The sequence below is a fragment of the Mandrillus leucophaeus genome, unplaced genomic scaffold (genome assembly GCF_000951045.1).
Source record: "Mandrillus leucophaeus isolate KB7577 unplaced genomic scaffold, Mleu.le_1.0 Scaffold25, whole genome shotgun sequence".
Classification (NCBI taxonomy): Eukaryota; Metazoa; Chordata; class Mammalia; order Primates; family Cercopithecidae; genus Mandrillus; species Mandrillus leucophaeus.
In genome coordinates, this window is record NW_012102587.1 from 4590133 (window position 1) to 4613711 (window position 23579).

The 23579-nt window shown below is 55.5% G+C and overlaps 1 protein-coding gene across 1 annotated transcript in view; it reads right to left on the reverse strand.

Moving 5' to 3' along the window:
• The window catches only part of GLI2 (GLI family zinc finger 2), a 209838-nt gene that overhangs the window by 31039 nt on the left and 155220 nt on the right, over window positions 1-23579 (reverse strand). The window contains exons 4-5 of the mRNA XM_011983423.1: window positions 12346-12548; window positions 8374-8559 (exon numbers count right to left, since the gene is read on the reverse strand). Of these exons, the coding sequence (XP_011838813.1) occupies window positions 8374-8559; window positions 12346-12548 (389 nt within the window). The remainder of the gene's footprint in view (window positions 1-8373; window positions 8560-12345; window positions 12549-23579) is intronic.

Sequence of the window (23579 nt, forward strand, 5' to 3'; positions counted from 1 at the left end):
CCAGGTGGACACACACACACACCCCAGGTGGAGACACACACACATTCCAGGTGGACACACACACCCCAGGTGGAGACACACACACACACACACCAGGTGGACACACACACACACCCCCCAGGTGGAGACACACACACACCCCAGGTGGAGACACACGCACACTCCAGGTGGACACACACACACACCCCAGGTGGAGACACATGCACACTCCAGGTGGACATACACACACACCCCAGGTGGACACACACACACATTCCAGGTGGACACACACACCCCAGGTGGAGACACACACACACACACACCAGGTGGACAGGTGGACACACACACACCCCCCAGGTGGACACACACACACCCCAGGTGGACACACACACACACACTCCCCAGGTGGACACACACACACACCCCAGGTGGACACACACACCCAGGTGGATGCACACACAAACACACACACGATGCAGAGGCACACAGACAGCCTCTGCCACCGTCCCTGTCAAGCCTGTCACTTCGTGGCCTCCTTGGAGCACATTTACTTAGCTTTCCTGAGCCTCCCTTTCCCCATCTGTACAATCAGGGCAGTGTGGCTTGCTTTGCAGGGCTGTCGTGAAGACACACATAGAACGCCAAGAATAGTGCCTAAAACCCAGCAGGCATTTCAACATGAAATTGCTAATGAACGTGGCTTCTTCAAGGGCTAGGAGGACCGTTCCAAGGGGCAGGGCAAGCCTCCAGTCAATAATAGAGTGAAGGGCAGCAAGTCTAGGAAAGATGATTGGGCCACGCAGCAACACAGCTGTCACTAGACATTCACTCATCGGCTTGCGTTCGGCATCCTCTCAGCTTCTGGGTTATTTACTGAGTCCACTCTTTGTCAATCCTCACTTCAAAGGAAATTCAAACAAAGATGCCAAAGTGAATTCTCTGAAAGGCTCCTATTACTTACAAACTGAGTGGCAAATGCGGTAATGTGAGGGGAAAAACCATCTAACATGATATAAAGTAAGAAACACACACATCTTTGTAACACATTTAAAAAAAAAGATTCTGCTGCTAATATTTGGATTCCCACCCTCTCGTGTGCCCCTAACAAGAGGAAACAGGCCAAATCTGACAGTGATATTCATCTCTGTTATCCCCGCCTCTCATGGGAAATATGTTTATTAATGCGCCTCTTCCCTTGATAAATTACTAAATAGAAAGAAAAGCCTGGCACTCATTTCCCGTGGTTTCTCCTGTGATTTATGACCGGGAACATGGAGTATTCATCTGTGGTTGAGCCCGTTTTAATGCCGGTCAGCCACGGGTGACTGGCCACCTGCTCACCCTCACCTGGGCGGACGCCGACACCACCTGCCTCTGGACCTTGCTTCACCCACTAGCGCTTTCTGTTGCTCATTCCTGTGTTTATTCATTGATCCATCAGCCCCTCATGCAGTGCTGAGAGTAGGCCAGGCATTGATTGGACATCATGGGGACTCCAGGCAGGGAGGCCTCTGACCCTGCCCTCATGGAGCTCACCAGGTAGGAGAGAGATGAAGACGGTACTCCGAGGCACCAGTCAGGATTTGCAAAATGCCATCTAAGCAGGATTATTCTAGAGAATCCCAAGGTGCTCAGGAGGGAGATCAGTGCTTTTCCTGAGGCAGTGAGAAGGGCAGGAGATGCAAGAACAGGCCCTGGACTCAGGCAGACCCAGGTTCCAACGCTGCCTGCACACTCTGAACTGGGTAGCTTTGGGCCAATCACTGGCTGCCTCATGCAGAAGATGGGCTACCAGCACCCACCCCAGGAGTGCTATGGGCTGATAGCCAGCATATCATCTATACCTGTGGGTGGATTTCCATGGAGGAGGGGCTGGGAATCCCCCCAAGGCCCGCGTGCCCAGGAGCCTGGACTGAGGGGCAGGAAGAAAGAGCATCATCCTGGCATCGGCTCCCAGGAGCCTTCTCTGTGCCAGATGCCATCCTCAGCCCGGGGCTGGGATGTGCTGTCACCAAGGCCAGCAGGACACAGCCTGGTGGTGGGGCTTGGGTACCCTGAATCCTCACTGGCTAAGATGTGTTCCCTGCATAGCCCAGCTCCCTCACCCAGATATTTTCTGGCTCGCCAAGGAGATGCTCTAAGGACCTGAATGCCCCCACACCTAGCCATCCACAGTCCTCTCACCCCCTCTGATGGGGGAGTAGCAAGAGTCTGGGCCACGGAGCAGAGAGGCTCAGAGTTGCCAGGACCACAGCCTAGCTAAGTGATGAACACAGAGAAACAGGCTGTGCTGCAGGCTCCTCACCATGAAGCGGCTTCGTGAAGCTGATGTGGCGGGACAGTCTGTGTGGGTTTACCAGATGACCCACAGACACTGCTTAGCCCGTGCCTGTACACAACAGCTCCACCACCTCACGCAGGGACCTGCAGTCTGGCTTCCTTTGCCTCGGTTCCCCTTCCTGTCTCGGGCTAGGCAAGGGATCCCTACCTGACTTGGGCCTCTGGCAGCCCCTCCACCAGCTCTTCCTGCCTCTCTGGGTTTGATCAATGTAATTGGTTTCTGAAAACCCCCCGGATCCACAGGCAGCATAAAGAACGGGCGTCAGAATGGAGGTGACATCCGAGCCAAATTAGTGTCAATATGACAATAAAATGCACGGCTTGGAGGAAGTATGAGCTGTAAACAGACAACATTTCAATCGGAAACATCTCAATCTTCTCAATGTGGTGGAGGCGGGAGGGGGTGGCTGTTCTGTTGTTAAATCACCAATATTCAACAGCATAACATGAGAAAATTCCATTTTAGGGCTCGGGTGACAACCGGTGAATTCCCCGCTCTCCAGGGAGCCGCTCAGCAGAATGATGACCTCGGTTCCCTGACTGGTTCTCTATCACCTTCCCACGCAGCCGCGCTCCTGTCTTCCTGCTGTAAATCAGGACCCCGTTAAGAACAAGAGGAAATGGGCCTTTACCCACCACTGGAAGACCAGGGAGGGTGGGTTTTCATCAGAGCCTGGGAAGTCCCTCTGTCCTGCCAGCACCCTGGCCTCAGTGCCCCAGGAGGAACGCAGGGTTTGGCTTTTCAATCTCACAAGAGTCTCATCGAGTCCTCTCTAGCTTCTGGCCTTTCTTCCAGCACTGCAGTGTGTTCCCAAATGTAGGGCCACACACGGCCCAGATGAGGCTATGTTAGGTTTGATGGAGACAGAGACAGGAACATCCTCCTCAGACAGGCATTAGATTTTTCATTTCAGGAAAACATACATTGTTCCATTTCAAGAACCATTTATTTAACCCCAAAAGGTGAGTCTGGTAAAAACTATTATTAAATACACAATTGTGCAGGTGGCACTCAGCTAAGGTAAAAATTGGGCTGGTGGTTTGCAAACGGGTGTACTGGGGACAAGGCCCTGCAGGATGCGGACCCACGTGGAGTTCCCACCCACCTCTCCCCACTCGCCCTGCTGCCTGGCAGAGCCCTCTCCATGCCTTGGCTGGACATTCAAAGCCTCTGGAAAGTTCTCTCCCGTACAGTGCTCCCTCCTCTGGGACCATGAATGAAGGTGCTGAGAAAGGAGGCTGGGGTAGGAGGGGCATCAGGTCAGGACAGGTATTCCTGGTCCCGCCCGGGAGCGCACACAGGGCTGCACTGGAGCTCGGGCACCAGGCAGGCAGCGCTTGTGCACTGCTCATGATGCGCTGCGTCCCTAGACCTAGAACCCGCCTGCTACATAGAAGGTGCCCAATAAACACCTGCCGAATCACCCACTGTGTGTGCATGAGACACAGAGACAGAGAAAGGCAGAGAGAGAAGGCTTGTGTTCCTTGGCTGTCCATGAGCTCTCCAGGCCCCCTGCGCCTGCACAGAGCTCACGTGCTCAAGACAATGTGTATGGGGGCTTCCTGGTGTGAGCCCACATTCCTCAGAGAGAGCCAGGCCCCTTCCACAGGTCTCCTGAGCTGCACTGCTGGCGCCAGGGATGACCTACACAATTTTCTCAGTGAGAATTTGGGCAAAAAGAAAGCTAGTGGCAACACTCAATCACATTCTCTTCTGGGGGGTCTGGAGCTTTCCGGGAGGGACCAGCACAGACCCGTGGAGCAGGCACCCACCGAAAACACCTCCCTGGCTCCCACGGTTCACGGGAGGGGAGGGGCCGGGGGACACCCCAGAGACAGGTCCAGCCTCAGCCGCCTGGCCGAGAGCGCTGGTGTTGTGTTCCGCGACTCCGAGAGACATACGTGAGAAACCGTCCACGCAGGCGTCGGAGCTGAGTGGAAGTGCGGAAAGCATTTTTACAAGTTGAAGTGAAGGTTCTGGTTCTAGTTAAAACTGGTTTTGGAAAAAATGTATTAAGTAGCAATAAAAACAGGGATAATCCTGCACTACTCTGATTCTCTTGGATTGTAACTGACTGGGAACAAAGGGAAAGAAGTCATCTGCTCCTGAAATCCATGGATAGGAAAAATGTCCCCACGCCCAGCCTATGCTGGAGCCAGAGAAACCCATATCCCTGCTCAGGCCGGCTCTGGAATCTGGTGATGCTTCCCCGCTACCCCCACGTCCTGAAGCCAGATGTGTTCCCAAGGCGGAGGCGGAGAAGGCACGGCGGGTGGGGTGTGATGAGTTAACCAGCAGCCGCTGGAGGGCTGGGAGCTCTCGCGCCCACTGCTGAGCTCACCTCTGCGCTCCTCTGCTGCTTCCCAGAGATGCTCAGCCCCAGGGGCTGTAAAAATGCTGAGTGCCCGGAAGGCAACACCACTCCCCAGCCCCTTCCAGCCCCCTGTGAGCCAACGGCGACGTTCCTCGAGTGCTTCCTTCCTTAGCTGGAGCGTATTTTTCCATTCCAGGGTCTTTTCTAAGGGCCATTCACTCATTCACTTACTCACTCAACAACACAGAGGACCCACTCCTTGCCAGATGTGCTCCCAGACCTGGCGCGGCCGGCCATCTGGCCATATGTAAGGAGATGTCCCAGCCAGTTCCAGTTGGGGGCACCTTGAGTCCCACTAGCACAGTGGAGCTAGTTGGTGGCTTGAGAGGCCTGGAGCTGGATTCTTGTGGGGTCTCAGGAGAAGGCCTAGGGCCCCATGCATAGGACACTGTGCAGGGACGAGCTCAGGGAGGTATCTGGGGACCTGCAGGTGGGGCAGTGCATGGCAAGGCCACAGTGCAGGTGGGGAGAGAGGAGCTGGAGAGGAAGGCCTCTAGGCGGGGGTTCTAAAGTCTGAATTTTATCCTGAGGGGGCTAGAAGTAGCACGGACCGATCACAGGATGGCAGAGAGGATAAAGATGGGAATGCTGGATGAGCACCAGCCATGGAGCAGTGCTATGAGGGTGACATGTCACTGGCTGGCCCGGGAAGGGTGACACGCCACACTTGGAGGCCTGGGTGACAGGATGGGATGGATGGGAGATGGCAAGGAAAAGGTCTGCGAGGACCTGGACCTGGGTTTAGGCAGCAGATGGACAGAGCTGCCTACAATGAAGACACAGAATCCTGCAAGAGGGAGTGGATTTAAAGAGGGAAAGATATACTGGTGGAAACAGACCTGCACCAGCATTCTTCCAGCACCTGCTGTATGCCAGGCACTGGGCCAGGCTCACACGTGCCATCTCAGTCAATGTGTTTAATCCACACAGCTCGCAGGGCTTGGGATCACCACTCCACAGCCCTTCAATCCTGTCACCACCTCTGAGCCCAGCTACCACAGGGAGGACACCGTGCAGCCAGGCCTGACCCAGGCCTGCCCTGGAGCTCGCTGTACTACTTCTCCCCTCTGGCTCTGGCCCAGCTGCTCTGGGCTAAGCCCAAGTTCACCTGGCCTGGCTGGCCCTCCCTGGGGCCAGGGCTCACGGTTGGTCAGGTGCATGTGCTGCTGGAAACTGCAGCCCAGGGAAGGGCAGACGGTGCTGGTAACAAACAGAGCGAGGCCTGGCGCAAGCCTTGATGTTGGGGAGCCCATTGGCTCATCTTAGAGTAAGGAGCGTATTTCTAGCCTCAGAAGGTGGCTAAGGGAGTTACATGGAAGAATGTGTGTAAATGCACAGAACAGAGGCAGTCTGCATTCCAATTCACTGTCCCTCATGCGTGCACACACACACACACACACACACACACAGCAGACGCTCATGCTGCAAATCACTGGATGACTCCTGGCTGCCTGGCTTAGCCTTTCCTGCCCTGTGGGGACACCTGCCTCATCTTACCTCTCTCGGCCATGGTTTCTCTGCCTCGTCCACTTTCCTATTGGCCTGATGCCACCCTCAGGCCCTTGGAAGAAGGGTCCTGCTTGGAAGAAGCTGACATTTGGGTGTGACAATTTGCACATGATCCTTCATGCACTCGGTTGCTGCTGTTTGGTTTCTAATATTGGCAAGGAGCGTGTCTAGCACACAACTTACTCTCAGCACCTCTGACACCTCACTGTGGCTCGTGGGAGCACCATGTAGGGCTGCTGAGAGGAGAGGGGAACAGAGCACACGGACGTGTGTGTACTCAGAGGGACGTCGATGTCCTGCAGAGCCCAGAGGTGTTGTTGAACATCTGGATGGTGTGCTTAATCCTGGACTAAACACCATGCTGGGAAAGGCAAGGAAGAACGGGACAGACGCAGGAACCAAATTCTGGTGGCATCACTGAGGCATATTATGGCCTCCCATCAGGGCCTGGCGAGCCACATCCAGGGGGCCAGCGTCAGAGGTCAGCCACCCTCTTCTCAGCAAAACTCTTCCTGGGAAGCAGGAGATGCTCAAGATAGCTGAGGAGCCATATGAGGTGGCTGCTGTAAGTATGAGGTGGGCCAGGCAAAGAATGAAGTAGGAGCCAGAGGAGAGAGCCGTCCCAGTGACTGAAGGGGGCAAGGGAAAGCGAAGGAGAAGGCTTCCAGAGAGACTTCCTGGAGGAGGCGAGATTTCAGCCAGGCCTTAGGGAAGTGAAGGGTTCTCCTGGAACAGAGCCCTGGGGGAGGGTCAGGGTGAGCAAAGGCGGTAGCCCACCCTGAATCTCAAGGCCCTGCCTAGTCCCACGTGACTTCGCACCACCCAATCCCCAACCTGCTACAGGCTGAACGGCCCTGCAGACACCAGGGCTGCCCCTGCAGGACAGTCTCCCTGCCGTAGGCTATCAGGGAGTGAAACCACCACCCCAGGCAGGGCTCGAGGAGGCTGGCTCTTCAGGAGGCGCCTGCCTGTCCCCGGCGGTGGCTTCTGGCTCTACTGGCTGCCCTGTGTCCCTGTGTGCCGCCGGCCAGGGCTCCAGGGCCTGCAGGTGGAGTGGCACTGGCTAGGGGATGAGAGGGGGCGCTGAGCCTTCCACCCCCTCCACTATTCCTTGAGACAGGCTCCATGCTGATCCCAGGGCTCACGGTCAGAGGGTCACAGGTGTCCCTGTGAAAGCAGCTGTGAGGATGGCATTTGGTGGGTGGGAAGGACTTCGTGTCTAACAGGCACCAAAAGCATCACCTACCCAGGATACCTGACTTCCCTCCCTTCTATGAGGGCCCCACCTATAGCCTCCCAGCTCAGTTACTACTGCATCCTTCAAATGCTCAGGCCCGAGACCCTGTGGTCAACTTCAACTCCCTTCTTTCTCTCAACTCTATATTCTAGCTGGGGGCACATCCTGTGGTTCTACCTTCACGGTCTTCCCGAGACCTGGCCCCTTCTCCCCACCTCTACTAACTGGACCTCCTGCCTCCATCTTGCCCCCAAATCAATTCTCACATGAGCACGGAAGGAGGTTCCTTGTGTGAGTCAGTCAGCTCTCTTTTCTCCTCTGCCCAGCCTCATCTCCAGTGAAAGCCAGTGTCTTCTGAGGTGCACTGGTTGGCAAGACCCCACCTGGAAACTCTGGCCTCATCCCCACTCCCACTCCTCATGGCTGGCACTGGCCTCCTGGCTGTTTCTTGAGCTCAGCAGGCCCACTGCTGCCTCAGGCCCTTTGCACTGCAGTTTCCTCTGCCTGGAGCACTCGCCCCCAGATGTCAACTTCCCAGTGAGGCTTCCTCTGACTTCCCCACTCCAAACTGCACCCCACTCACCCAGTGCTCACTCCCCTGCCCCTGCTTTGTTTCCCCGGTCCATTTGTAATGGGCTACTTTCATATGTAATTCCTAGAGCTGCTTAGCATCTGTTTCTCCCCATCACACTGTAAGTTCCAGCTTCGTTTGCTGTGGTGTCTGCGATGCTTACGATGTTTCCTGGCCCGTGGTGACTCAGTAAGTGTTGTCCAAAGATTCAGTGTCTGTGGACAGCCATTCTGCAAGGCATCGGGGTACAGCCCGACCTCTCCTTAAGGGCCCTCGTCCCCAAAAGAAACACCAAGTGACCTTCTCAGCCTCAAGAGGGGACCCGCTAGCTCCATCCTCAGCCCCTCGGGGCCGTCACTCACCGTCCACTGGGTTGAGGTAGTCGTGGAGATGGGGTGCGCTGGCAGCACCCCCGCTCTGCATCAGCAGGTCCCCGTAGGGTGCGGGGTGGCCTGCCACGAGGGTCATCTGGTGGTAATAGTCTGAGGGGGTGGTGCCTGGAGCAGGAAGGCCAAACAGTCCCCTCTCCTTAAGGTGCTCCTGGGCCACTGTGGGCAGAGGGGAGAGAAAGAAGCCGTCAGAACCTGGCACTGGCTGCGCTTTTCCTGCCAAAAAAAAAAAGCAAAGAGAAATGCACACCTGGTGTGGGGGGTTCTCTCCTCGGCACTTTAACCCCGTTGCCCCACTGTCTGCGCCGTGCTGGGCCTGGGCCTGGCTGGCATGAGCTGCAGTGTTGCTGCTGAAGGAGGCCCAACTCCGACCTCTGTACTCCCCCATTTCATCAGATTCATAAACAATCTTCCCCTACTCTGCTTCCATGCCCCTCAGAATCCCAGAGCCCCAGGTCAACAGGATCCATAGTCCAGCAGAGTCTTCAAAGTTAAAAGAAGGTGCAAACAGAGGCACCTCGGCGGCACGCGGCTGGGCCAGGTCAGTCTGTGCCTGAACATTCAGGGTGAGATCCCTGCCAGGGCACCAGGCCTGGCCAGATAAAGCTCCTGGCCTACACACATCCTTATCCCTGCAGCGCAGAGCCTCGGGGCTGTCTGCTTCAACCCTGAGGTCAGCCCTGCCCAGGGCTTAGGAAAGAGGCAGCGAGGATGAAATTCAGAGCATCTGAAGGAGGCTGGCCCTCAGCAGGATGATGTCAGGAAACGAATGGGAGCTTGGAAACCTAGCACCCCCATCGAGAGTCCACAGGTGTGCAAAGAGGGCAGTCTGAATCCAGGAAGCAAGCTCCTAACCACTGTGCAGTGCAGCCTTTCTGTTAGCAGTCTCGACAAATTCCAAAAGAGCTCTCTTATGTGCTTTGCAGAGAGAGGAGACCGGGCCATGGAAGCCGCCATCCTCCTCTGCCTCCTTCTCGCCATCTCCTGTTGCATCTCCCAAGAGTTCAGGCCTCCTGCCAGGCTGATCACCCACAGCCTCTGCCTCCATTGTCCATGCCCAAAGTTCCCTCCCCTAGTCCTTCCTGCCTACCCACCTTCCCTCAAAACCTTCCCTGGAGATCCCATTCGACCCCAGTCACACATGGTCTGGCCAACACTGCCTCGGATCGCCGATGAGCTTCCAAACCTCACGTGGCAAGCTCTGGGGCTGGTACCGAGCAGGGCACACAGGACTCGAATTCAGACCTCCTGCCAGCTGCTCTTAAGCCTAATCTGCCATCTTTGGTTACTTAGTAGCCCAAGGGCTGATGAGGCCTCGGAGTATCTGGTCTACTTCCTGTGGGAGCCAGGGCCATGCAAATTAGCCAGGTCCCATCCATGTCGCGGGGCTGTGGGTGGGTACGTGGGTGTTCCAGGAGCTACCTCAGTGTCTATCTTGAACTCATGCATAGATAGCATGGTGCTCCATCGATCAAAAGCCTCTCGTCCAGGGGCAGCTCTGTCTCACCACCCCCAGCTCCTTTTTAAATTTTTTTTTTAGAGACAGGATCTCACTCTGTTGCCCAGGCTGAAGTGCAGTGGTGCGCTCTTAGCTCACTGCAGCCTTGAACTCCTGGGCTCGAGTGATCCTCCCACCTGGCCTCCCCAAATCCGGAGATTACAGGCATGAGCCACTGTGCCCAGCCCACCCAGCTCTTCATGGGCGACACTGTAGTCAGTGGAATACAGTGTCCCTGGTTCCTGAGCATCTCCAGAAGGTGCTTTGTTCCTTCCTCCCACAGACATCTCTCATGGCTCCGGCCCTGGGAGAGCAGCCAGGTTCCATCTGCCTCTTCCCTGGAAGCCCTGTTACCATGTGTATTAGTTTCCCGGGGTAAATGCTGTAATAGATCAGCATAAACTTAGTGTTAACTGTTTGTTAAAACAGCAGAACTTTATTCTCTCACAGTTCTGGAGGCCAGAAATCTGAAATTGAGGTGCTGGCTGGGTCGCACTCCCTCCAGAGGCTTAAGGGGAAGATGGTTGCTGGCCTCTTCCAGTTTCTGTTGGTTGCCAGCTTCCTGCTTGTGGCCATATTACTCCCATCTGTGCCTCTGCCTTCATATCGCCTTCTCCTCTGGGACTCTGTGTGTGTCCCTGGATGGGCGTGAATGTGTCTGCCTTCTCTGTCTGTCTCTTGTAAGGACACCAGTTAGTGGATTTAGGGCCTGTGTGGATCATCTGGGACGGTCTCTTCAGCTTAAGAGACCTAACTTAATGACATGTGCAAAGACCGCTTTTCCAAATGAGGGAATACCCACAGGTTTGGGGGTCAGGCTGTGGACCTGTGTTTTGGGTGGCACCCCTCAGCTGCCATACTAGGTGTGAGCATCAACCTGTTGTTCAGGAGTAGTATGAAGGGACGCCAGCCTGGTCATTGTCTGAGGGAACCAAGGCTGGGGAGGTGACAGTGTTAGTGTGAGCCAGGCAGAATTTGGAACCTGAGCTGTGTCCTCTGACTCTTGGTCAGCCCATCATGGATGGGGCACGGTGGTTCACGCCTGTAATCCCAGCACTGGGACCTCAGGAGTGATGTGGACAGGGCTGGGCCCACTGTCCACAAGACAGCAGCCGGGCGTAGAGGCAGTACAGGCCTCAGGGCACCCCAGCTTGGTCACGGCCACACAGGGGACACACGCAGAGTTCAGGGCTGACTTCTGACTTTGAGGGGCCATTTCAGAATGGTGCCACATTCCGGCTAGCCATTTGCAAGCCCCCTGGCTACAACCATTTGCCTTGTTTGGTTTCTCTTCGGTGAGGACCAGGCAAAGGGGAAACCTCCATGCCAGGAAGATGAGTCAACGCTTCACGGAGGCTTTCTGCACATTTGAAAACTGGAAGCCTCCTTTTCATCGCGAGATTCCAGCCTGCACATTCTCAGAGCCAGGCCTCTGCTTCAACTCATAGTCATACCCACCAGTTGGAAGAGGATGCATTCCTCTAGGGGAGAATGCTGGTAGTGATAAGAGACTCACTGGGACCACATTTCCCAGAGCCTCTGCCTATGGGGCTCTCAAGTTCAAGTTGCAGATGTCCTGTAGCCTGAGAGGTCAAGTCTCAGCTTCGTGTATTCTGAGAAGACGCACTGGGTTGCTTTCAAGGATGGGGACAATGAGTGGCAAGCAGCACTGTCAGGGGTGGCACAGGGCCATGCCACACTATGGGTGAGGTTGCACTTCCCAGGGAGACGGCATGGGTGGGACTGGCCCCCAAATGTCTGGGTTACTAATATGTGTCTGCATGTGTCTGTCGGTGGGGTGGGTGGGGACTAGAAGTATAAAATTTTAGATCTGCTTTATACATATAAAGACATATTTGTACCATGTGACCCTGCCCTTTTCTGGCTGAAATTAGTCACGCCAGGGGTGGCCATCTGATCTCTGAGCCGGGCCAATCAATTTTCTCTGTCAAGCATCTGAACTGAGAGACACAATGCCACAGCTTCATCGCCGGAGCCCCAGGGCCTGGGCTGCCACTTGGAGGCCTCCTGTGTTAACCCGCAAGGGGTAGATCTAACAGAGACGCAGGCAGCAGCCAGCCCACTCCGCCTTCCTTCTGCATGAGACACCCCAACACAACATCCCCTTTCCTAACACCAGCTCCTGCAGACTTTGGTTGGTTACAACCAGTGGTTCTCAGCTACACAGGACCTACCTGGATAGACCCTTACTGTTATTATTACGGTAAATCATATATGGTTTGCATGCAAAAGAGTGCTCACCAAGTGCTCTTTAATGAGCATAAAAACCAAAAACCTGTTGTTTGGAAGTAGTGTGAAGGAACGCCAGCCTGGTCACTGTTCAAGGAGACCAAGGCTGGGGAGTTGACAGTGTTAGTGCGAGAGAGGCTGGCTGTGCCCTGCCCCAATGCCCTAGCTGCCCCTCCCCATCCCCAGACCCTACTCACCGTCAGCGGGGCTGAGGCCCCTGGCCGCAGAGATCATGGAAAGCGTAGGGCTGCTGTGCACAGAACGGAGGTAGTGCTCCATGTGGGGGTTCACGTACGGGTGGGGGGCGTTGAAGGGGGACTCCCCAGGGCCAGCCGGGTGCGGGGAAAGCCGGATCAAGGAGATGTCAGAGATGACAGGGCTGCCGCTCAGGGCGGGGGGCCTGCAGAGACAATGGACAGCCATCTAAGAAGGAGGACACAGAGGGAACCCCACCAAGACCCCAAAACCGACATGGACAGTCCTTGTCTCTCCTGGAAAGACTTTCCAGAACAACCTGCACTTATTATTTGCTACACCGATATCCCCTGGTCATCTGTGAATTAGAGTCCGAACTCTCAAGCATCAGCCAGCGAATGCAGACTGAAAGCTCCATGCTGGTGCGTGCGCCCACCCGCCAGTCCCACGCTGGAGAATGGACCTCGCACCCGCGACTGGACTTGCTGGAGCACGGGCACAACTGGCCGCCCACATGTCACAGTTGCACTGTGGTTTCCCCAGTGCCTCCTCGAGGCCGGGCACAGGCCTGTGTGCTAGAAACATGTATGAAAAAGAATATGAAAATACGAATACCACAGGTAAAACGCAAAGAGCTCATACTGCTAACAGGATATGTGAAAAAGACAGGGGGATCAGGAGATGCCCTGCAAGTGGAGAATCTCTGGCTTCAGTGCTTCAGTTGGATAGTTGGTTGCTGGTGTGACCAGCTCGGCTGCAGGGTGAGGATTCAAGGCGAGTTTTGAAATTGGTGAGCCCCAACTAAAATCCTGGAATATCTCCTCGCCATGGAATTCCTCCTAGCGCTAACAAAGTCACCCTTCTCAGATGCCCCAACAGTCAGGTGTGCATTTGGCTTGGTGCTCCTGGCTTGGGCTGGCATGGCCAGGGTCCACCCTCATGCCCCCCAATCTGCCCACTAAGAGTCATGGAATCCACTCAGTGTGACCTCGGGCCCTTATGTCAGGTCTTCTGACCTGGGGCCTCTACGCAGCTGTAGGTGTATTTTGAGGTCATCTACTCCAAAACTCACTCATTAAAGATGAATCAGACTTTACGGTGAAACAGCTGCGAAACCACAGCTAAGTCACCAGCAACCACATTTACCAAGATTTCATTTTGATTTCTTCAGTCCATAATTTGACATTGTGCAAAGAAAAGAGAGTGTGTTAGAGTCAGACAAGCCTGGGTTAGAATCCCAGCCGAATCACACCGTAACCTCTCCGAGCCTCAGTTTCCTCATCTGCGGAACTCGGATCACAGTAGTGTCTTTTTCATAGGGTTGTCGTGAGGATGAAAGTCCCCAGGACTGTGCCAGAGACACGGCAGGCAGTCATGAAAGGAGAACTGCTGTTACAGGGTTAGAACCACACTTTGAGGGCTAACCCAGCAGTGCCCGGGAGGCCCTCACAGTTTTCACACTGGATTGTCGCTGGACGTGTGAAAGGGCACTGCTGGGATCAGTTATTTTAGGGAGGAAATGATTTGTCTGTTGGCTGAGCAGACCAGAGATAATTACTGATCATGCTCAATAGTGCATGAAAACTAGGCTTACAGTACAGTACAAACCAGGACCCAAACAGGTGACATCCAGATGTCCTCACATCTGGGTTTCACAAACTTCCCCCTGGGAGGCCGCTGCGCCGGGCCTGGAGGGAGTCTTCCACGGCCTGGTTGTCTAGCTTCAGCAGATGTGAATGCTCTGCTCATGTAGATCCCATGAACCTGCTTCTGCCTTTTTGCCTACGCCAATCCTTGGCCTCCAATGCCTTCCTGCACCCTATACTGTGGCGGCAAACTCCTTATCCCTGTCAGCCCAGCAGGTGGCACCCTTCCTGAAGCCCCTTTTCTTGCCTCAAGATCCCTTCTCTCTGCTCCCCTAGGGAGCACTGTTCCAGGGTCAGGCTGACAGGTGCATCTCCCAGGTTCCCGGGCTCTGCCTGGGAGCAGGGCATGTCTGAGGCACTTCTGCATGCTCAGCACCTGGCAAGGAACTGGCGCCATGCAGGTGCTCAGAGGTACCTTCAGAAACAGTGACAGCCACATGTCTGTGTGCCAGCCACTGAGCACCATGGGAGGGAGACTGTGGAATAAGTCACAAGTCACAACCTCAAGGTGTTCTCACTCACAGCCTGCCTGTAGAGGCGGGTGCCTGTGCATGGAACGGCATGAAATGTGGGGGGCTTAACAGATAGCTTTAGCCTAGGAAGGGGCTGCTATGTGTGCCCGGGAGAGGAGAATTAGGGCCAGGCTGACGCATCCCTGGTTCAGGACAGGTCCTGTGGGCTCCAGCCTGTGACTGTAGCAGGATGACACTCACATCCTGCCACGGGATGTGCGGGTTGTGGAGAGAAGGCTCTGGGACAACATTACCTCTGTGTGGCTCCTGGGGGCGGACCTGGGCTGAAGGATACAAGTTCTGGAAGGCTGAGTGCGGCTCAGCAGAACGTAGGGTGTCTACAGGCTGGGAGAATAGCTGAGGTGCCTCCTGTCCTGACTCCTCGGTCCTCCCCAGACACTCCAGGCAGAGCAGGTTCCCAGAGCCTGCAGGATGCCAGCCAGGGTTTGAGGTCACAGTAGCCTGTGATCAGATGCCGGTGGCCCTAGGTGGCTTTCTTAGGTCCCAGGAATGCCAGCCTCCCTGGCACCAGGGTTGCCCTGTGGGGTGTGCCAACCACAGCTGAGTCCCCCTGTGATAGCCAGTGATCACATGGGGATTTCAAGCTACATAGTGAGGCCACACTGCAGGCCCAGTCTGGCCAAGGTGACCCAGATCCCACTGGCCAGGTGAGCCTCCCCTGAGAGGCCTGGAGTGAGGTGCTGTCACGGCCACATGCACACCACTGTCTGGGGCTGCCATGGAGGCAGCTGGGCCTGAAGGTGGCAGGTGGGGCCTGGGTCACACATGGAGGAACTGGGACTTGCGTCTCCACAGTGCAGCTGCCACGGTTCGGGGAAGGTAGACTCCACCTCCCCCTTCCCACCGCGTGCATCACCAAGGGAATCAGGAGCCCAGGTGTAGCCCAGGGTGGCCTCTTCCTCTCTCAGGCCCTGGGCTCTGTAGGGATGTCCAGGGGTCTCTGCAGGGGCGCCTGGACTATATCCTCACGGCAGCCCCCATGAAGTAAGCACCGGCTGTGTGCCCCACAGGTGGGTATGGAAAAATGGCACCAACCACTGCACTTGACCACGAGCACACTGCGTCCAGACAGGGGAGCCACTCTCCACGCTGTGCGGCCAGTGAGAGGCAAGCAGGAGGCCCCTCCAGCGGGCCTCACTCCCGGGCTGGGACTCCCTCATCCAGGCGCTGCCCACCCCATCACAGCTCCGCTGTCCAGGACTGCCTGTTCCCTTGGTGTGACCAGACAGGAAACTGGGAGAGGCCACTGTCCTACCCCAGAACAGGTTCTATCAGGGGCAGCGGAGACACAGGCCAGCCCCCACAACAGGTCCAACTCAAGGGTACAGAGCAACCCTTGCTCTTCCCCTGTGCCAGGGAAGGCTGCAGTGCCAGGCCTGGAAGAGGGGGATCTGAGCCACAGAGCCATCCCCCGGAGACAGATACAAATGCTACTGAGATGCAGCGGGGTGGGGCAGGACACTGCACCTGGCACTGCCTGTCCCCTCGAGGGCGCTGGCTCACTAATCCTTCCCGCTTAGCTGTGTGGCCTCAGCCAGAATGCTGCTCCTCTCTGGTGCCTCACCAGGGTAGTGTGAAAAGACCAGGGCTGGGCACCTGGTAGGGGCTTTATATACATTAACTCCCTTTCCTTCCCTCCTCAGCAACAAGCCAACTTGGAATATAGAGTGTCTGCTGGCTGGGGAACCCAGGGCACACAATACCTGAGACAACAGGCCCATTGGCCAATGTAGCCACCAATGACTGTCTAGACAGTTCCTCCAGGAAGCCTCCCATGATGTCTCTTTTGCATAGGGCCAGTAAGATCACAGCCGTGCTCTTATCTGGCATCTCCCCAGGGTAGGGCTGATTGTGTGCCAGCCATCGGCAGGGCACATGCACATATTTCCTTTATGAATTCAAATAAAACATTCACAACGCAGGCACTTCATGCCCATCTTGCAGATGGGAACACCCCCAGATAGGCCAGGTCCCTTGGCCAAGGGTGCTCAGATAGCAGGTGGTGGAACCATCACCAACCCAGAGGGGGCTGGGCTGGAGCCCCTGCCTGTGCCCTGGCAGGGAAGTGGGTGTTCTTGATGACGCTGGTTGGTGGTGAGCAGGGCTCAGGGTGTGGGCAGGATCAGGGAGGCCAGGAGAGCTTTCTCCCCATTGTTTCAGCTCCTTCTCTGTCTCCGGTCCCCACCCCACCCCTACCTGGTCATCACACACAATCCCACCCTGCTCTGGTTGGGAGCTGGAACCCCACACCCCACTGTGCTGTGATGACCGCTAAGGATCCAGGGGCACACATGTTCCCAGAGGTGGTCATTTTGACAGACCAAACACAGCCCGAGGAACGGGCCAGAACAGGCAGAACTGCCAGCATCACACAACATGTGGGGTCTGAGGGCGCTTCCCAGCAGCCCTGAAACACGCTAGCATTGCCAAACCACACAGCAGGTCCTTCAGGGTCCAGCGCCCCTCTTTCTTGGACAATTGCCCCCATCCCAGGCCGCAGCTGAGGGTCTCATCGTGCTGGGTGTTGCCAGCGCTGGTGAACAGACGACCGAGCCGTGGAGACTTCACCAGGAAAGGCGACTACTGGTGAAGTCCGAGCCACCGCTTCAGGCCGACGCCAGCAGCAACCTCCCTTTCTTCTTCCATTTCCACACTGCTGTACTGCAGGGACCCAGCCTTGGTGTGAGCCGTGGCCAACCAGGCCTTGAATTCTGACAGCTGGGCAGAGACTCAAAGAGACAACCTTTAGGATGGGAGGAGGAGCCAACTGCATGAGCTCAATTTAAAAGATGGCCACAGTCTCCTACATCACAGATACACATGGGCACACCCTCACACACTCCCATGGCACAATCAACCAGCGGCACAGCCAGGCCTTCTGCAGGACTCTCAGCTCAGGACACTGCTCCTATGCATTGCCTTCTCCCCTCAGTCCAGCTCTGAGCTCATCTGAGCCACCAGTTGTTCCTTCTTATGTGTTCACACTCCCAACAGGGCTGTGCCTAATGACCTGCAGGGAGCTCAGAGCCCAGGGGGAAAGAGGCAGCCCCATGAAATCAGGTACTTACCGGGCAGTATGATAAGGGCTCCGGCAGAGGAGTGATTCTCTAACTCTGCCCAGAAGTGTGCAGGAAGGCTTCTCAGAGAAGATGAGATTAGGGCTGGGTCTTGAGGGATGAATAGGAGTTCACGAGGTAGTGCATTACCAACAAAGGAAGCAGCATGTGCAAAGAAAGGCTAGAGCACAAAGCTGTGGGGTGTGTGTGTGTGTGTGTGTGTGTGTGTGTGTGTGTATGAAAGTTATGCCTGAGAGACAGGGCACAGCCCACAGAGTGCTTTGGGCTGGGTCTATATTGAATCCACTTCCTTTCTGCTGCTCTGGGCAGGGGACACGTGACCTGAGCCCAGCTGATCAACGTATCCCATATCGCTAGTACTGTGATGAGTTCAGAGATGGGCATGTGCCCAAGACAGCAGCTTTGGCTAGAGTCTTTGGTTCTCTCTGTCTGCAAGGGTTGCTGAGCTGGTAGGGTGCAAGCCTGGGGCTGCTGGAGGCCATCAGGGGAGAGCCCAAGAAGGAAGATGACACAGAGAACAACAGAGCTGAGAGATGAAGAGCCAGTGTCTTGATTTGAGCCCCTCTGCCTAAAGCTAGCATCCTTGGCCTTCTCCGTTATGTAAGCTAAGACATTTGTTTGTTTGTTTGAATCACTTGGAGTTAAGTTTTTATGTCTTAGGGAACTGCCAAGGCCTGTCAAGGCAGGCTTTGACCCACACAGCCTCCCACTGCCCAGAATGATCCTGGGCCTGGCACCCTGCAAGGCAGACCCCAGCCATAGCTGCTCGGACCTGTCCATCCACCCACCTGCAGAACAGGGAAGGGTCCCTGGACATCCTGCCCACAGTGGCCGAGGCTGGAGGGTGCAGCTGGGCATGTCCTTCTGTGTCTGGACATGAGGCACAGCAGCGGACTCTGGGTAAGTAGAACAACCAAAGCCCCTCCTCCTCGTGTGTGTGTGTGTGTGTGCTGTGCACGTGTTAGTGACCAGCGGCAGCAGCAACAAAGAGCAGGAGCCCGGCCTCGCGGCTGACTCTGCCGCAGTGGAGGACGCCTGTGCTTCTTCCCGATGCTGGTTCTGGTCTGCTGGCCATGATTGGGTCCTTGCCCCAGGAGGCTGTGGGCAGAGCCAGGAAAGGCCTCTCCTTAGCAGGATCCTTCCTCTTCCCTCTCTCCTTCCCTCCCTAGTGGGAGATCCCTGGCAAAGCCCTTGGATGGGACTTCAGGACCAGGTCCAAGGGTCAGCATGGTGGCGAGGGGAAGTAAGGAAGAATGGAAGTAAGGAAGAGGAGAAAAGGGAGAACGGACAAAGTAGACTGAGGTGTCACTGGATGGCTGCTGTGTTAACCCTGTGGATGCTGCCACAGGGACGCTGCTGCTGCTGACAAAGTCACCAGCATTTGCAAAACACCTACTATGTGCAATACATCCAGCAAGCCTGCAAGGCAGATTTCATTATCTCCATTTTACAGACCAGGAAACTGAGACTCAAGGAAGTCATGTGACTTGCCCACGGCTGCAGAGCTAGAGGTGGCAGAGCCGGAGTAGAGGCCAGCCTCTCTGCCTCTGTGAAGTCGGATCGGGCACGCTGACATCTCTAATGGTCCACCCAGATGCAGGCTGGTGCTGGCTCCGCCCTTGCTGTCTCAGTTCTCGAGAAGGTTGGCTTGGTGGTCCCCTGGCAGGCATGACTTCAGCTGGTCCCCAAGGTGACTCTGGGGCAGTGCAGGCTGAGGGGGCCACCCCCACTGGTAAGCAGAACCTGGACCCTGAAGTCACAGATCTGGGTCTGAATCATGGCTTTGGTGCGGTTGCAGCCTCAGTGCTATGTGCCCTGAGCCTCAGGAACCCTTGCCTGCAGGTGGGGCAGCTCTGAGGTAGGATGAGCCAAGCATGGAAAGCATGCAGTGTAGCACCAGGCACTTAGTAGGTGCTCAATTAGTGCTCACCTCTGTCATCTAGCAGATGAGCAAATGGAAGCAGCTCAGAGAGTGGGGCAGACCCAGCCCACACCTTTTAGCATCAAATCCTAGGACCCTTCCCCATCTGCTGCCATGAGATTTTTGGTGGGAGAGAAAAGAAGAGGTCAAGGTAATGAGCACCCTGCACAGCCATGTGTCACTCAGCATGCAGCTGGCTGGGCCTAAGCGAGCATGCCAGACCCTCAGAGTGGGTGCTCCTCTGGGAGCGAGAATGATGGGGGATGTGTAGCTTCTGCCTGAGAAACGAGTAAGACTTTGAGGGCTGGGGAGAAGGGAGGGCATCTGGCCTGAGCACCGCCTAAGCCAAGGTGCGGGGGCAAGAACCGGCGTGTTCCTCAAGGTGTGAGAGAAAGGGAAGGAAGTGCAGGGATTGGGGCCCCCACGCCCCAGCCTTGGTGCCTGCTTAGAGAAGCTGAACAATGTGGAGCTGAGGGCTGCTGACTCACCCAGACTCAGCACCAGCCATCAGGGCGGGCTGTCCCACTAGGGGGTTGGAGCCAGAGGAGGAGCCCACCCTTGGCATGCCAGAGATGGCTCTGCTCTGAGATCTGTGCTGGTCAGTGTGGCCAGACACAGGCAGGAACAGGTCCTTCGTGTCCCATTTAACAGACAGCACTGCTGAGTCCCAAAGCACCAGTGGCATGGCCATGGTGAGGCCAGCGGCAGCAGTAGGTGAGAACACAGGAACCTGGGTGCCCCCAGACTGGTCCAAGGGCTGTTGCTGATGAAGAGAAAAGGAGGTCCAGTCACTTGGGGGTATGAGCCTACAAACCTCACCACGTGCCTGCTTCTCGGGGTGATTTATGACCTCAGTGGCAGCAGGTGAGGGGCCACAATCCCATGTGGCGAGGGCCTGCCTCTTCCCTCTGTGTCCTGTACGTCACTCTCTGGTCCTTGGCACAGGCCATGCTTGCCCCTCACAGCTTCGCCCCTTGATGTCTGCACCTCCAGTCATGCCCTTTCCCTCTTCATCCCTTAACCCAGTTAACCCCTGTTCTCCTCCCAGAGGTGCCAGCTCAGGGACTTCTCACCCAAGGCGCTCCCTAGCCCCAGGTCAAGGTCAGGATCCTCCTGCGGTGCTTCTGCGTTCGGTGGCTCCTTCCCCTGACCTGAGCACGTCCATCTCAGCTGATGACCAGATGTCCTCAGCTGCGAGCTCACGTGCGCCCTGTCTCCTGTATCCGTTTCTGTTCACTTGCTGGCCCTGTACCTGGCCCTGCACATGCCAGGGACATAGAGCATGCTCAAATACATGTCTGTTGAATGAAGGAATGAAGGAATGAAGGAATGAATGAATGAATGAACAAAGCAGGGAGTGTCTCCAGGGAAGAGCACAGACACTACTGCGGAAGACATGAGTCCCAGCTCAGCTCAGCTCACTCCTGCCTGGGAGCATGCATGTGCCCTCACTGAACGGTTATAATAGTGATCTTACAAATCTGTCTGAGGAGCAGAGGGAAGGCATGTGGGGGGCTCATGAGATCTCCCAGAGATATGTCCATGTTGTGCCTCCGGAACCTGTGAACGAGAACTTACTGGGGAAAGGGACTGGGCAGATGTGGTTAAGGCAAGGATTTGGAGATGAGGAGATTACGGGCTACCTAGGTGGGTCCTACATGCCATCATGGGGTCTTTTTAAGACAGCAGAGTAAGATCGGAGACACAGACGATGAGATGGCCATGCAACAGGGAGACAGAGACTACACGGACATGGCCAGGAGCCGAGGAATGCTGGCAGCACCAGAAGCTGGGAGAGGCAAGGGCGGAGTCTCCACTGGGGGCCTCTGAGGGCGCACGGCCCGGTGACACCTCGATCTTGGTCCAGTGATACTGATTTTGGACTTCTGACCTTCAAAACTGAGAGAACACCTTCTATCGCTTGAAGCCACTGAGTTTGTGGGACTGTGTTTACAGCAGCCCCAGGAAATGAACTCGTCATGGAAAAAGTGTTGCATTGGCCTAAAGGGAGGTGGCAGACATCACCGTCATTGTTGCCATCATTCTTCTGAGAGTAAACTCTTAGCAGGGCTCCTGTGTTATTTGCTAGGAATAACCCAAGTTCCAGGAGATGCTCCCTTTGAGGCAGGCTGGCAGGGAAGGGGAACTCCCATGTTGGGGTGGAGGAAGGTGTCTGAGCCCTGCGTTCCTACACCCATGTGCACAGGGCTCTGGAGCAGGCTTTCCCACCCACTGCCTGGATTTCATGGTCACTGACTCCCCATAGCCAGAATCCACCCAGCACACAGCCCCGGCATGCCATTTCCTCCTGCCCCGGAATGGCTGGCTTGCGTATGCCAGCCCTGCCTTTGGACCAAGATGCCTACCACCCACCAGGATCACAGGGCCATGGGTGGGGTCCACGGAGCTCCAGAGTGGAGAAGCTGGGACCTTTTTGCTGTTGCTGAGCTGCTCAGGACCAGGTGCCCACTTTCTCAGAAATGCTGGGCTGGCGTCCTCAGGGCCCACTGACCTGCTGGAAAGGAAGCTGGAGTCCCCAAAGCTCGCCTTGCCTCTCTTCCTCCCCAAACTGGACCTTCTTACTGCCAGGACAGGGCGTGCATGTGTCTGCTCTCCCAGGGCCTCCCTGTAGAGCAAGGCCAGCTCCTGCCACCCTCGGCTCTACCGAAAAATAGAAACAGAGCTCCAGAATGTTCCTCTGGATGGAATTCAATCTCCTCCCCAGGGTTTTCGTTTGTTGGTTTGGGTTTTTTTGTTTTGTTTCGTAGGTGAAACTGTACATTGGCAAGCTTGCTTACCGTTTCCCATACATTTGTTTAAAAAGTTCTAGAAATCAAGTGCTTTCCAAAAAGTACTAAGGGGATTTGCATTTTTTAAGAGCCGTGCAGCAAATTCTTTTGGAAAACAATGGAAAACTATCCCTTCCTCAAACTGAAGCACAGCCTATGCCTTTTGTCATTCTGCACTCTCCTGCGTGTCTGGTGGCAGTCTGTCCTCATGGGGACGCTCTGCGCACGGGAGCTGAGGCCACAGTGATCAGACGTTCATTGCTGATATGTGTCTGGGTCCACACATCACTCTCCCCATCAGCCGATGTTTACTGAGCATGGGCCTCTGATGGCACTGATGGTGGGGAGCTGGGGGTCTGAGGCAGACTTGGCCAGGGCCCCACATGCACCCAGGTAGTGAGGGAGCAGGTGGTTGCAAACCTGACTGACAAGTGTTGTGCCCCACATTCCCAAGGTCTACTCTGAATCCACAAGTGCAGAGATCTAGCAGACCACATGAGTGCCCATGAAGCCATGGTGATGGTAAGACAGGCTGCTGCTGCTTGGCAGGCACTCCCAAGACCAGCCACGAGCTCAGGAAATCACGGGCCCTCAATCCCATAGTTCACATTGGTGCTTTGGCCAAATCACCATGCCAGGACCTCTGGGGTCACAGAGAGAGAATGGACACTGACTGCAGGCTTCTAACAGTACACAGGGTGCTGGGGCAGGGAGAGCGGTGGGAGGAGAAGAATTCACCCACTCTGCTGGTGCAATCTGAGAGGGCTTCCTGCAGGAGGTGGCATCTGAACAATGCCCAGACTCTTACAAGAGAATGGAATGGAGGTGGTGAGTAGTATAGGCCTGGTGTTCTGAGACGGGAGAAGAGCTGAACAAGGGCATGTTGTACTGGGGAACAGCCACCATAGTCCGGAGGCTGAAGGTCTGACCAGACATCTGGGTGTGAGGAGAACACGTAGGGAAAACCGTAGTAGAAATGTCGGTAACCTACCTGAGCTACTTTACAATGGGAACTTCTCTTCACCCAAACCTGCCATCAAGGGAGTGAAGAGACCAGGCACAAACTGGGAGAGGATATTCACAGCACATATTGCTAACCACAGAAGGAGTAATCTTAGTGTGCAAAATACTTAATCAAATATGGGAAAAAGACGACCTCATAGAATAATGGGCAAAATAGCCAAACAGGCATTTCCCAGGAAGGAAACATTAGTGGCCAATAAGCATGTGAACGAACACTCAAGGTTCACTAGTAATAAGGGAAACAGAA